The sequence below is a fragment of the Eurytemora carolleeae genome, unplaced genomic scaffold (assembly GCF_000591075.1).
Source record: "Eurytemora carolleeae unplaced genomic scaffold, Eaff_2.0 scaffold125, whole genome shotgun sequence".
In the NCBI taxonomy this organism is placed as follows: Eukaryota; Metazoa; Arthropoda; class Copepoda; order Calanoida; family Temoridae; genus Eurytemora; species Eurytemora carolleeae.
Genome location: NW_019396104.1, coordinates 311,414 through 322,289, shown reverse-complemented (window position 1 = coordinate 322,289; position 10,876 = coordinate 311,414). Strand labels below are relative to the sequence as shown.

Genomic DNA, 10,876 nt, shown 5'->3' with positions numbered 1-10,876 from the left:
TACTTCGCGCCTTTGTTGAAGAAAAAATTAAACAAATCAGAGACAAGGTTTGGTTTGGAACTTACCGGTTTGAATCAAATAAAAGACGACATTTAGTTAATTTCACCTGAAATAATGGCTTGAATTGTTCAACCAAGCCTAAATTGCCTGATAAGGATCAGTCACCCAACTGTTACCGCTATTTTATCTTTAGGGGAAAATATAAGAACATGATTTTGAAGTTTTAAAAAAATGAACTTGTCGGCCCGTTTCCATTATTGTCCATTTAAACCTTTAAAAATTGCGTAAAAAGGTGGATGGGGAAAGAAATATTAAGAAATTTAATTTTTCACTTTTCAGACATTTGCTTTAATTCACAGTGCAGGACGGTTTTTGTAAATTATATTGACTATATAGTTTTAGGGCGCGCCCATTGCTTTTATTTCAACTTTTGATTGCGGCTTTCTCTGTGAGCATCTTCTCTTTGTACAATTAAAAAAAAAGTTCGGCGAATTGAACAATATTTCATCTGAGCATCCAAAAACCTTCCATGGGGTCAGTAAGAAAGAATGTTGACCCAATCGATTCTGTCGTTTATCGGTTACAAACAGACATACAAGCAAAGTAAATATGGTAGGCGATTATAATAATACAACGGGGACGACTTTCGAATTCAATTTTGATTTAAATTAAGGTGTTAAACAGCATGGATACGAAAACAAAGTAGTCAAGAGAATTTATCAATTAAAAAAATTTCACATTCTTTTTTATTTTTAAACTTGTTATTCGAAAGGAGCTTGTTAACCATTAAAACTTTAATAAAAAGTCGTCTTCATTGTAGTGATATAATCGCCTACCAACCTTTAAACATTGTATCTGTTTTGTGACGAGAAAAAAATGAATATAGAAAAATCGGCGATTCTTTGTGTTTCATTTTGACGTATAAATAAAATGGTGAAAAGCTTATAATACAAGGCCACTTCGTCAGACAAGTATCTTAATCGTAGGATAAACCTACGATTAATAAATCGTAGGTTTATCCTACAGGGTGTCCCACGAAACATGACAATAGCAAGACGACTTGAAAGTCGTCTTTGGTATTTGAATTTATTTGTGACATTTAGTCTTCTATCTACTTTAACATGTATGATTCTTAAAACAATTATCACATAATTCTCCTAGCCCTGGCATTTCCAAAAAGTGGTCTGCGTTTTTTGTGCTTTCAATATTACTGGAGATATAAAGAGTTTGGTTCAGATTTCAATTTTGTTAAATAAAAGCAAAATTGTCGAAATCTGAACGAAATTCTTCATATCTCGGGCAATATTGAAAGCACAAAAAAGGCAGACCACATTTTGGAAATGGCAAAACAAGGGAAATTTTGTGATTATTATCTCTAGAAATTTACTTCTAAAATTAGGTTGACAATAAACGCAGCAAATTATATCAAAAATCAAGACGACATTCAAGTCGTCCTGCATACTGTCATGTTTCGTGGGACACCCTGTACGTTTTAGACTTGTCGCATGATTACGGAAGTACTGTTTCATCAGTCATAAATCCACCCTAAATAGAGGCTGGATTATCTATCCTAAATCTACCCTGAAACAGCCGATGCTTTCATTATTATTCCTTTAAATCCTACGATTATCTACCCTTTTTCATCCAAAATGTTGTTTATGCACATGCGCATTGGTTTCCACAAATTAGTTTGGCAAATCAAAGACGATCTTTGTTAACCTCAAATATTTTTTTTGCAAAATTTGAAAAATCATGTTTTTTTCCAAAAATCTGCCGAAAAATATTGTTTTTAAGCTAAAAAATAATATTTTCTAAAAAACACTTTTTAGAAATAAAATATCAATATTTTCGTAAAAATATATTTTTTTTATTTTTGAATTTTTTATAATAAATTTCATTTTTACAAAAAATGAACCTTTTTTCGATTTTATCATTTTTTAACATTTTTTATTATTTTTTTTTATTTTTTATTCTTCATCTTATATATTTCTTTCTATTTATGTTTTCATCTATCTATTTATTTATCTATCTATCTCTCTCTCTCTCTCATTTTGAGCCAAACCCAACTAATCGTACGATCTAGGGTAAATCCACCCGTGCGGGTGGATTTATTTATCCTGCTATTAAGACATCGCGGCATTAGCGTTAATGCCGCGATATACACCTCTAATGAAACAGTAGGGTAGGGTAGCCTTAAATCCACCTGGCAGGATTTATTAATCGTGCGATTTGGCTTCAACGAAGCAGCCTACAATCCCGACCTAATCAGCGAGGGGAGGAAGGCCAGCTAAAAAAAAATTCTAGTCCGAGCCACATTCTCCTCATTTTCTCGTCCGAGCCACCTCGACATACTCGTCCTTCCATTCTTACGTGTTTAAAGTTTCCAATTCTTGAAGATAAAACTATTTTTTTAATCTGGCCACACTAGGGCATACATTATGAGTAGACTTAAGTATTGCAATGATTATAGCATCAAGTTCATGGAATCTTTAAAGCCATGAGAATGATGTCAAACTTTGTTGAGGTAAAAGTAAAATCTCTTCTGCCACCGTAATGGCTAACCTTCGCGATACAAAATAAATAGCAAAATATTTGGCGTATCTCTGCATATCATTTTTCCCATGGAACCAACTGGAAAAATTCTATGGTTTTCACTTTAATTTAAAAAAGATTAAAGTTCTAAAAACTCCGAATTATTTGCGGCATATTCTACACCAGCAATATCTGAAAATGCGCGTAAAAATGTAAACAATTCTTAAAAAATTGTTTTACCTAGGAGGATTAGATACTTTAAAAATATAATATTGGAAGGACGAGGATTTCGGTGGTGGCTCGGACTAGAAATTGTTGAGGCTGGCCTTCCTCCCCTCCATCAGCTTCCCTCCCCTCTGAAAAACATAGTTTATTGATAACCTTGTAAACTGCAATATCAAACTTTTGTTTCCAAGTTTAATGAGATACTTATGAGGTTCACAAATACAATGTCCAAGAAGATAATCATTTTATTTAGGGTTGTATATTTTCTTGAAAAATCATAAACCTAGCAGCCCCCCCCCCCCCCACCACCAGCTTTTGAAAATGATATGTTAACGGCAAAGTAAATTTCTAAATTGGGGACAACTAATGATTTTTAGGGGGAAATATGAAAAAATCTAGCCTTTTTATGTACAACTTTTCATTTTTCCCCCAGATCTATCATCCCATTCCGGGGGGTAGGGGGGGGGGGGTAATACAATTAACGGACAGAATTCCAAGTTAACGACCTAATCATTCGAAAAGTTATTAACGAACACATTATAAATTTTCAATCTTTTCATTAACAAATTAAGGTGTTCAGCAAGACACGAGATTCGAAAGATGATTTGAACAAAGTCTTTAATCTTCGAGATAATTTCGAAGCTCGGTGGTTGACCTAATGTTAGGTTAATAGTTGAGGACATAAACGCTAATACAATAGTAGGTTTCTCATTAAACTGTTACCATAATAGGATGAAAAAAATTAGAAAAATTTACGTAAATCTAGTAGCTACTACTAAAGAGTGGCATACATGAAACAATTATAGAATTTAAAAAATGTGCTCTTCAATACATTGACTTAACATTAGTAGTAATTTGTACTCGCCTTAGAATCTGACTTAACATTAGTAGTAATTTGTACTCGCCTTAGAATCTCAAAATTATTAACAATGTTAAGAAACTTGTATTATTAAGTAATTTTAGTAGATTTTCATTGTCTAATGCCATCTTTTATAGTATGAGGCTGTTCGTTAGACCAAATATTAGAAAGCGAAGAACAAAGATAATTTGTATTTCTACAGTGATAACCTGAAAATTTTTAAATTAAAAGACGACTTTTAGAATTTAATAAAGTCTTTAAAAAGTCAAGTGAGCATGAGAAACAACAATTATGCAGTGAAAAAAAGACCCATTTCACTAAATTAGTATTATAACAAACGTTAAGTAAGACTATTTGCTTTGTAACATCAATTTCACTTAATTATTAAGTGTCTTATTATTACATTGCATTGTATGTTTATTAGGAAACCATGAACAAAAGCAGGAAAAGGATATTTAGTGTACGCTTCCAATGGACAACAATATTTTATTTTAAATACAAACTTTAATAAACAGAAAGAATAGTACAACATGTCTTACAGGATTATGCGCTAAGGATGAGAATTTAGAGACGAATGTACAGAATTAGTCTTTTTTCTTATATTCTTGTTTTTCTTTCACATTTAGCCTGTTTTATTTCTTTTTTTTATGTTATTTAAAAACAATAATTCGTCTAGGAAACTAAATTCGACCTCCAGATCGTAAAATTTAAAGAGTTGTGGCCTGTAAGTAGTGTCATTAATCGTTTGATCGTTTGTTTAAAAATAAAATAGACTTCAAAGATCTCAAAAACGATCGCTACGACACGTTTTTTTGCATCTTTTTGGGAAGTTTTATGCAAATTGCATCTGCTAGGATCAAAATTTGACAAAGTGTAAGAAGAAATGTTTAAAAAACTAAACATTTGTTTTTCTTTAACCAAGCTAAATTTTGACCCCGAAAGAAATGATACCGAAAAAAACGAGCCAAAAACGAATAACCTGAACTCACTTTATTAGTTGTGGGGGTCATTTAAGTCTCGTCCTTTGTAGGTAACTCGGTAAATTGTACAGTGTACACAAAATTATACTATTTGTTACATCAAAACACAATGATAAAGGTTATAAATGGTAAACCGGTTTTGACAGGATAAAAATGCGCAAAATTGTTTTTTAACATGGAGAATACTGGACTGATACATCAAGTTCAGGACGGTTCAGTACAACTAGTTTTGCTGCTAGGTGCGCCAATACAGCTAGTTATGCTGGTAGGTTGGCCTGTACAGCTAGTTCTGCTGCTAGGCGCGCAAGTATAGCTAGTTCTGCTGCAAGGTGGACCAGTACAGCTAGGTAGACGAGTAAAGCTAGTTTTGCTGCTGCTGCCCCTGCTCTGAGGGAGGAAGACGACCCTTCTGTTGAACGGGCAGGTACAGTTTAAATTCAGCAGGAAGCTCTTCTTCGGAGTATAATCTAAAAGCAAGGGGTGGTATGGCTTAATATTTTCTTGAAAATCATTTCTTCGTCCCCCCTTTAAAAAACGTTTTCGGCGACACTAATTTTTATTTAAATAACTGGATGTTAAGAAACTAACATTAAATTTTAATTTGTCGTTGGGATTTTAACATGTCAAATATTAAAATTTTCGTATTTTATTATAGTTTTAAGATGAATATTGGAATTAGTTAAAATTTGTTCAGCCCCCCCCCCAAAAAAAAAAATTAAACTATCATTTATCCATAATCAAGTTACTAAGCAACACTTTACCATCAATAAATCAATCAATAACCTAATCAATCGATAATCAATCTTTCCAATCAAAATAAGGTTTTCAAATATATCAATCAATCAATCAAATAATTTATCAAAAATCAATCCAGGGGTTTAAATATATCAGCATATCGATCTATCTATGAACCAACCAACAGATCAATAATTTATCAATAATTTATTAATAATTAATCAAATCAATCCATAGAGTTCAAATAAATCATTAAATTAATATGCATTGTTAAATTAATAAAATATTTATCAATCATGAAACTGTTAGGGCAATATCTGCTCTTCATTTAAAAATAAAAATACTTATTTAACTGAAAAATGACCTGAAAAAAATGTTTAAATTTCTTACATTTTTTCTTCCTTCTTCTAAAGGCTCCATTTCATAATGGAAACCTTTAAACTTTCAATTGTGGTCCTCTATAAAAGCGACTTGCGGTTTTGTGTAACAGGAGAGACAGAAGGAAATTGTCAGAAATAGACAATTTTTAGACAGAAAAAAAACGATATCTTCCTCATGAATGCTTAGATAAAAGCAAAAAGGGTAGTAGTGCGAATGGGGTCACTGGAAAATAGGTCTGTGGGGACCAGGTGAACATGTTTACCTTGTAAAATCTGCTAGATTAAACTGTATCTGGTTCCAGCCGTCATCCAGGCGCATAGGCATTGTGCAAATAAACGGTTTCACCCTTAAATTAAAATTTAAATGAGAAAAAACTTTTTTAATTCTTACTTTTGGCATCCACCTCTACCTCTCAGGACCAGGGGTGAGGGGAAAACAAACAGGGAACGAAATTATGTTATTTTAATTATATGAGCTTGAGAACTGAAACTGACCAAAATGTCTTTTTGAATAGAACATATTTTGACCTATATTCTTTAATAATAGATAACATTTATGTTTTTTTGAATAAAGAATTTACGTAAATTTTTGCCAAAACAAAGTTCTAAACTGATTCCCCAGGTAGTAGTTACTTAAAAGAAACCCCAGTTGATTATCAATACCTAGTAGTTGATTGGTAGTTAGATGCTCGAAATCTTCGTCGAACATTTTTATCATCAAGCACCTGAATAAAGCCAATATTATCTGTTATTACTGATCATCTAATGATTTGAAGGAAAAGTATCAAAAAGTTTATATACTGACTCCCATTTTACATTTTTAATTTTAATCAAAAAGCCTTGACTTACCTGAACTTCGAAAGTGAAATATTTTTTCATATTTTTGATTATCATGACAAGATAGGGCAGCTTAATTCCTGTCACAACCAACATTATTTTAAAAAGTTTATTAGAGTTAAATTCATCAACTTCTCTCACCCACACCTCAACTATAGGGATTGTAAGGTTAGCTTTCAGTGAGCATCCACGCAAATATAGCAGTGGACGATTTACAATGGTACCTAGACCCTTTAAACCTTAGTCTGATTAAATGTGTAAAGGATAAATTCATTTTAACGATTCGAAAAGTTTCTTCCTTTTTGTAATTTCTAATAAGCAAGAAATGCTCAAGTCACTTTTGCAGAGAAGCCATAAATTAAAATAAATAGTTAAAATTGACATAAACATGGATGTATAATTTATTCTTGATCAGACAGAGCTTTTAATGTCACTGTTGTATAAATAAAGAACCCTCACTATTTACGCTTCCAGTCCCGTAACTATATTAAAAAAGATAAGATCCTTCTACAAGTATAAAGGGAGGAGGGCTAAAGATTTCAGACTTCACCCCACAGTAAAAAGCTGAAAGCTTTAGTTTCTATATCGTTGAGAAAAGCTAAACTAGGCTAATGTTAGTTCCAAGACCTAATGTTTTCTTTGGGTCAGCTGGACAAGTTATATACGTCGTTGACACATTAGTTCCTACAATCTCAAGCACAAAACTCTAAAATAATAACAATGCTAACGATTAAAATTATATTATTATAATGATATAATGAGAATAGCAATAATAATAATACTAATACTCATACATATTGTCAGTAGTAATAACGATAAAAACAATTTCTTGTTTGAAGCTGTGCATTCTACAGATAAAGAACACGTTTAACCAATACGGATTAAATAAAAGTTATAACAATAATAATTATGTTATAAACATAATATGTTTAACTCATGAGATTGCTGTATTGCAATGATAATAAATTGTAAGTAATGAAAATGGCAACTTGTAATGTGCGATGAGCAAAGTTCCATATTTAATTATTGGATAGGAAATACTCAATTTTAAAAATAAAAAAAATATAACCAAATTACATTTAAACTGATAAGAAAGAAATTCTTAACCCATTAGTGACGAGACCATTAACTATTAGTGAAGTTGTTTTAGAAGGATCTTGTCCAAACAAAACTTGATCGTACTCATGAAAAAATGATATTCAATAAATTTTTTTTGTGTGCAGTGTGACCTGTAAAACATGAAAATCTAAAAAAATTTGGTAATTCATAATTATTTAATTATCTTCAAAACTTTACTTTTCATGGTTTAGTTATTTAGATCTTTAAAAGAAGATTCCAAAAAATTTATAGATTCAAAACTAAATTACAGGGTGTTCTTTCAAAATCTTGTTTTTTTGGGTTTATTAAAATTGAAAATTTAAAAATTTAGTTTAAGAAAAAAGGCACAAAATTGACCTTCTCGTCACTAATGGGTTAATTCCGGCTGCCTTCAACGACACTTTCTTACATGAGGTAATTCATGTCTCGTAGAAAATTTTGTAGAAAAAGTTTGCGCTATGTTAGAATTTTTTTACGTATTTTTTTTTTTTTGGGGGGGGGGATTTAAAAAATTGACATAACAAGGCAGGTATTTTTATTATTTTTCCTAAAACAATTTATTTTCTCTAATTCAGAGAATTAAACCATAAAAATACATACTTAACATCTGGGGGAAAAAAAGTTATAATAAGGAGGAGGGGGGATGATTTCTTGGAAAAATATACACCCCTTAGTTTGAGAATGTTTTGCGGCATTTTCCGCGAAAGGAAGGGCTCTTTACAGACGCTTTTTTTGTAGAACATCGTTTATGGAGCATTTTCATTTTTTCCCAAATCTAAAATTTAATTGGGAAAATTTGATATTTCATCTATGCCCTAACGTCGCCATATTTTTAAAAAATTTATCTATTTTCAAGGATCGGACACTTAAAAAAAATAATATTGAAAGGACGAGGATTTCGATATGGTTCGGACGAGAAAATGATGAGAATGTGGTTCGGACTAGAGATTGATGTGGTTAGCCTTCCTCCCCTCGTCTCATAGTAATTAGTAACCTGAATATCCTGATCTGTGATTCTCTTGATATGTCCGTTCCTCACTTTCTTATCCCAGATTTGGAGAGGTTTTGATCCTTAACATATTGTTTACATAAAAATCCATGAACCTAAACAGGAAAATCCGCGAAAAATTGTGTGTAAAAATTGTTTTAGGAAAATAGGAACGAAGCGCCCGTAAAAGCCTAGTACTTTAAAAATCGGACAGGAGGGGGGTCTGGCAGTGAATTCGACATCTAAACAAAGCTTTCTTTATCTAACCTACCTATCGGGAAAAGGTATAGCGAACCCCCGTCCCACATATTTTAATCTTTAGAGAAAATAAAAAGGGAAAAACGAATCTTAACTGTTCAGTTTAGGCCCTTATGGACATATTTTTTCTTTCGGTGTCATTTGGCTGAAGTCTATGAACAAGTTTTTAAAAACACGAATAAAGCAATGTCCCATCACAACATGTATTTAAAGCTATTATAACATCTTAGCATTACTTAATATTTCCTCACCACCCAAGGTTATAATGCAAAGAAAGTTAATTGCGATTGCGTATACTTTGCGTACATATTAAGAAACCATGGTTCTCTCTGGACGAAATTTGTAAAGAAGAAAAGATGCATCAGTGTTTGTTTAGAATCCGTGGAGGATGAAAGCATTAATAGATAATTTTGATATTTCACTAAATAGTTTCCTATGACCAGAATACATCATTGAAATTTTTTTTGAAAGATGAATCCATGTCATGGTCAGACTGCGATGTCCGTCTTCTGTTTACATTACCGCCCAGAGACAGTACACTGCAGTGTACAAAAGATGCGAACACCTCTGAAATAACTTTCATTGCATTATAACCTTACACTTACCGGGTCTGTCCTAGTGAACGATAATTTGGTACATGACGAAATTGGTAAATTAATATTTATTTATTATTTTTTAGGGTTAGGTTATGTTAAGACACTGTCTGGGCCGAGCGCTGCGGCTAGGACTGGCTAGGGGGCCGAGCGCTGCGGTCACATGGTCAATTATATCCATGTCTAACATAAAAGATCCATGTACAAAATTGATAGGAGGGGGGGGGGGTGGGGGGGGTCCAAAAATCGTTCTCTAGGAATATACCCACTTACCTATACTGTAAAGTATTGAAAGAAATCCACTTTGAAACGTGTTCTTAAACATTTTAGGCTTTCTGAATCTGAAAATAAGAAAAAATGAAGTTGTCAAATTTATATTCAAAATCTTCAGATGAATCAGTAAGAGTTATTCATTCTTCACGAGTATATATGCTAGGAATGCCAGCATCCAATCCAATTCCAAATACAATTTAAATCATCATGGTTTTTATCATACTTTGTTGTTACCGGAATTTACTTACAAATTTTGAATGTGTTGCGGCAATCTGAAATGCTTGCGCAGACTTCTGTATACCAAGATTATTAATCAACTAATCATAATTCTGCCTGCTTCCTTTTTTCTCCTTTCTTCTTTCTCCTTCTTTCTTCTCCACCCTCTTTCTTCTTCCTCTTTCTTCTTCCTTCTTCCTTCTCTTTCTACTTTCTTCTCTCTTAGTCTTCCTTCTTCTTCCTTCTTCCTTCTTTCTTATTCTTCCTTTCTCTTCCTTCTTCTTCCTTCTACTTCCTTCTTCTTCCTTTTTCTTCCTTCTTCTTCCTTCTTCTTGTTCCTTCTTCCTAATTCTTCTTACTTCTTCTTACTTCTTCTTCCTTCTTTATTTCTACTTTTTTCCTCCTCCTTAACTATCTCCTCCTTCCTCCCCTTCTTTCTTTTTCCTTCTTATTTTGTCCTTTTTCCTTCTTCTTCCCTCCTTCTTTCTGGTACATCCTCCCCCCTCTTCCTTCTTTTCTTTTCACTATTCCAATCTTCTACTAGGTATTAAGTTTGGAGAGAGGATATATAATCAACATTTGAATCCCCATGACTATGGACCTAAGATTGGAATGCGTTATAATTTGGTTGTAAATTCTACAAGAGAAGCAGTTGGGTAATGTTAAGAAGATTTGAAACATTAAAGATGCTGGCATGTAATAAAAGAAATCAATATAACCTGTTTGTGATAAATATTTGGAATTGTAACATTACTGATTGTCATGAATTATAGCTATGATTTAATACATTGTGTCATGAAGCTAAAACATTTTTAAAATCTAGGTTTCTATGAGCTGTTGCTTGAAGTTAAAGTGTGGACCCTTAAAATTGTGGAATATGAAGACGATTTTTAGATTTGAAT

The 10,876-nt window shown here is 32.4% G+C and overlaps 1 protein-coding gene across 1 annotated transcript; it reads right to left on the bottom strand.

The window, feature by feature from the left end:
* Positions 1 to 4,015: 4,015 nt before the first annotated feature.
* Positions 4,016 to 9,855, bottom strand: LOC111695032 (cilia- and flagella-associated protein 20). Its single transcript, XM_023464174.1, has 7 exons — positions 9,759 to 9,855; positions 8,641 to 8,717; positions 7,176 to 7,254; positions 6,561 to 6,628; positions 6,375 to 6,436; positions 5,973 to 6,058; positions 4,016 to 5,085 (listed from the first exon to the last, which is right to left on the bottom strand). Exons 1-7 carry the CDS (start codon positions 9,808 to 9,810, stop codon positions 4,958 to 4,960), a joined length of 552 nt encoding a protein of 183 aa, XP_023319942.1. The 5' UTR covers positions 9,811 to 9,855; the 3' UTR covers positions 4,016 to 4,957.
* Positions 9,856 to 10,876: the final 1,021 nt, after the last annotated feature.

Bases quoted from the DNA above. Each gene is read 5' to 3' on its own strand.
- LOC111695032 (XM_023464174.1), bottom strand. From the start codon at position 9,810: ATGTTTAAGAACACGTTTCAAAGTGGATTTCTTTCAATACTTTACAGT. The intron at 6,437-6,560 runs GTAAGTCAAGGC...GGCTTTATTCAG, and splicing joins ATTTCACTTTCGAAGTTCAG to GTGCTTGATGATAAAAATGT. The intron at 6,059-6,374 runs GTATTGATAATC...TTTTAATTTAAG, and splicing joins AACTACCAATCAACTACTAG to GGTGAAACCGTTTATTTGCA.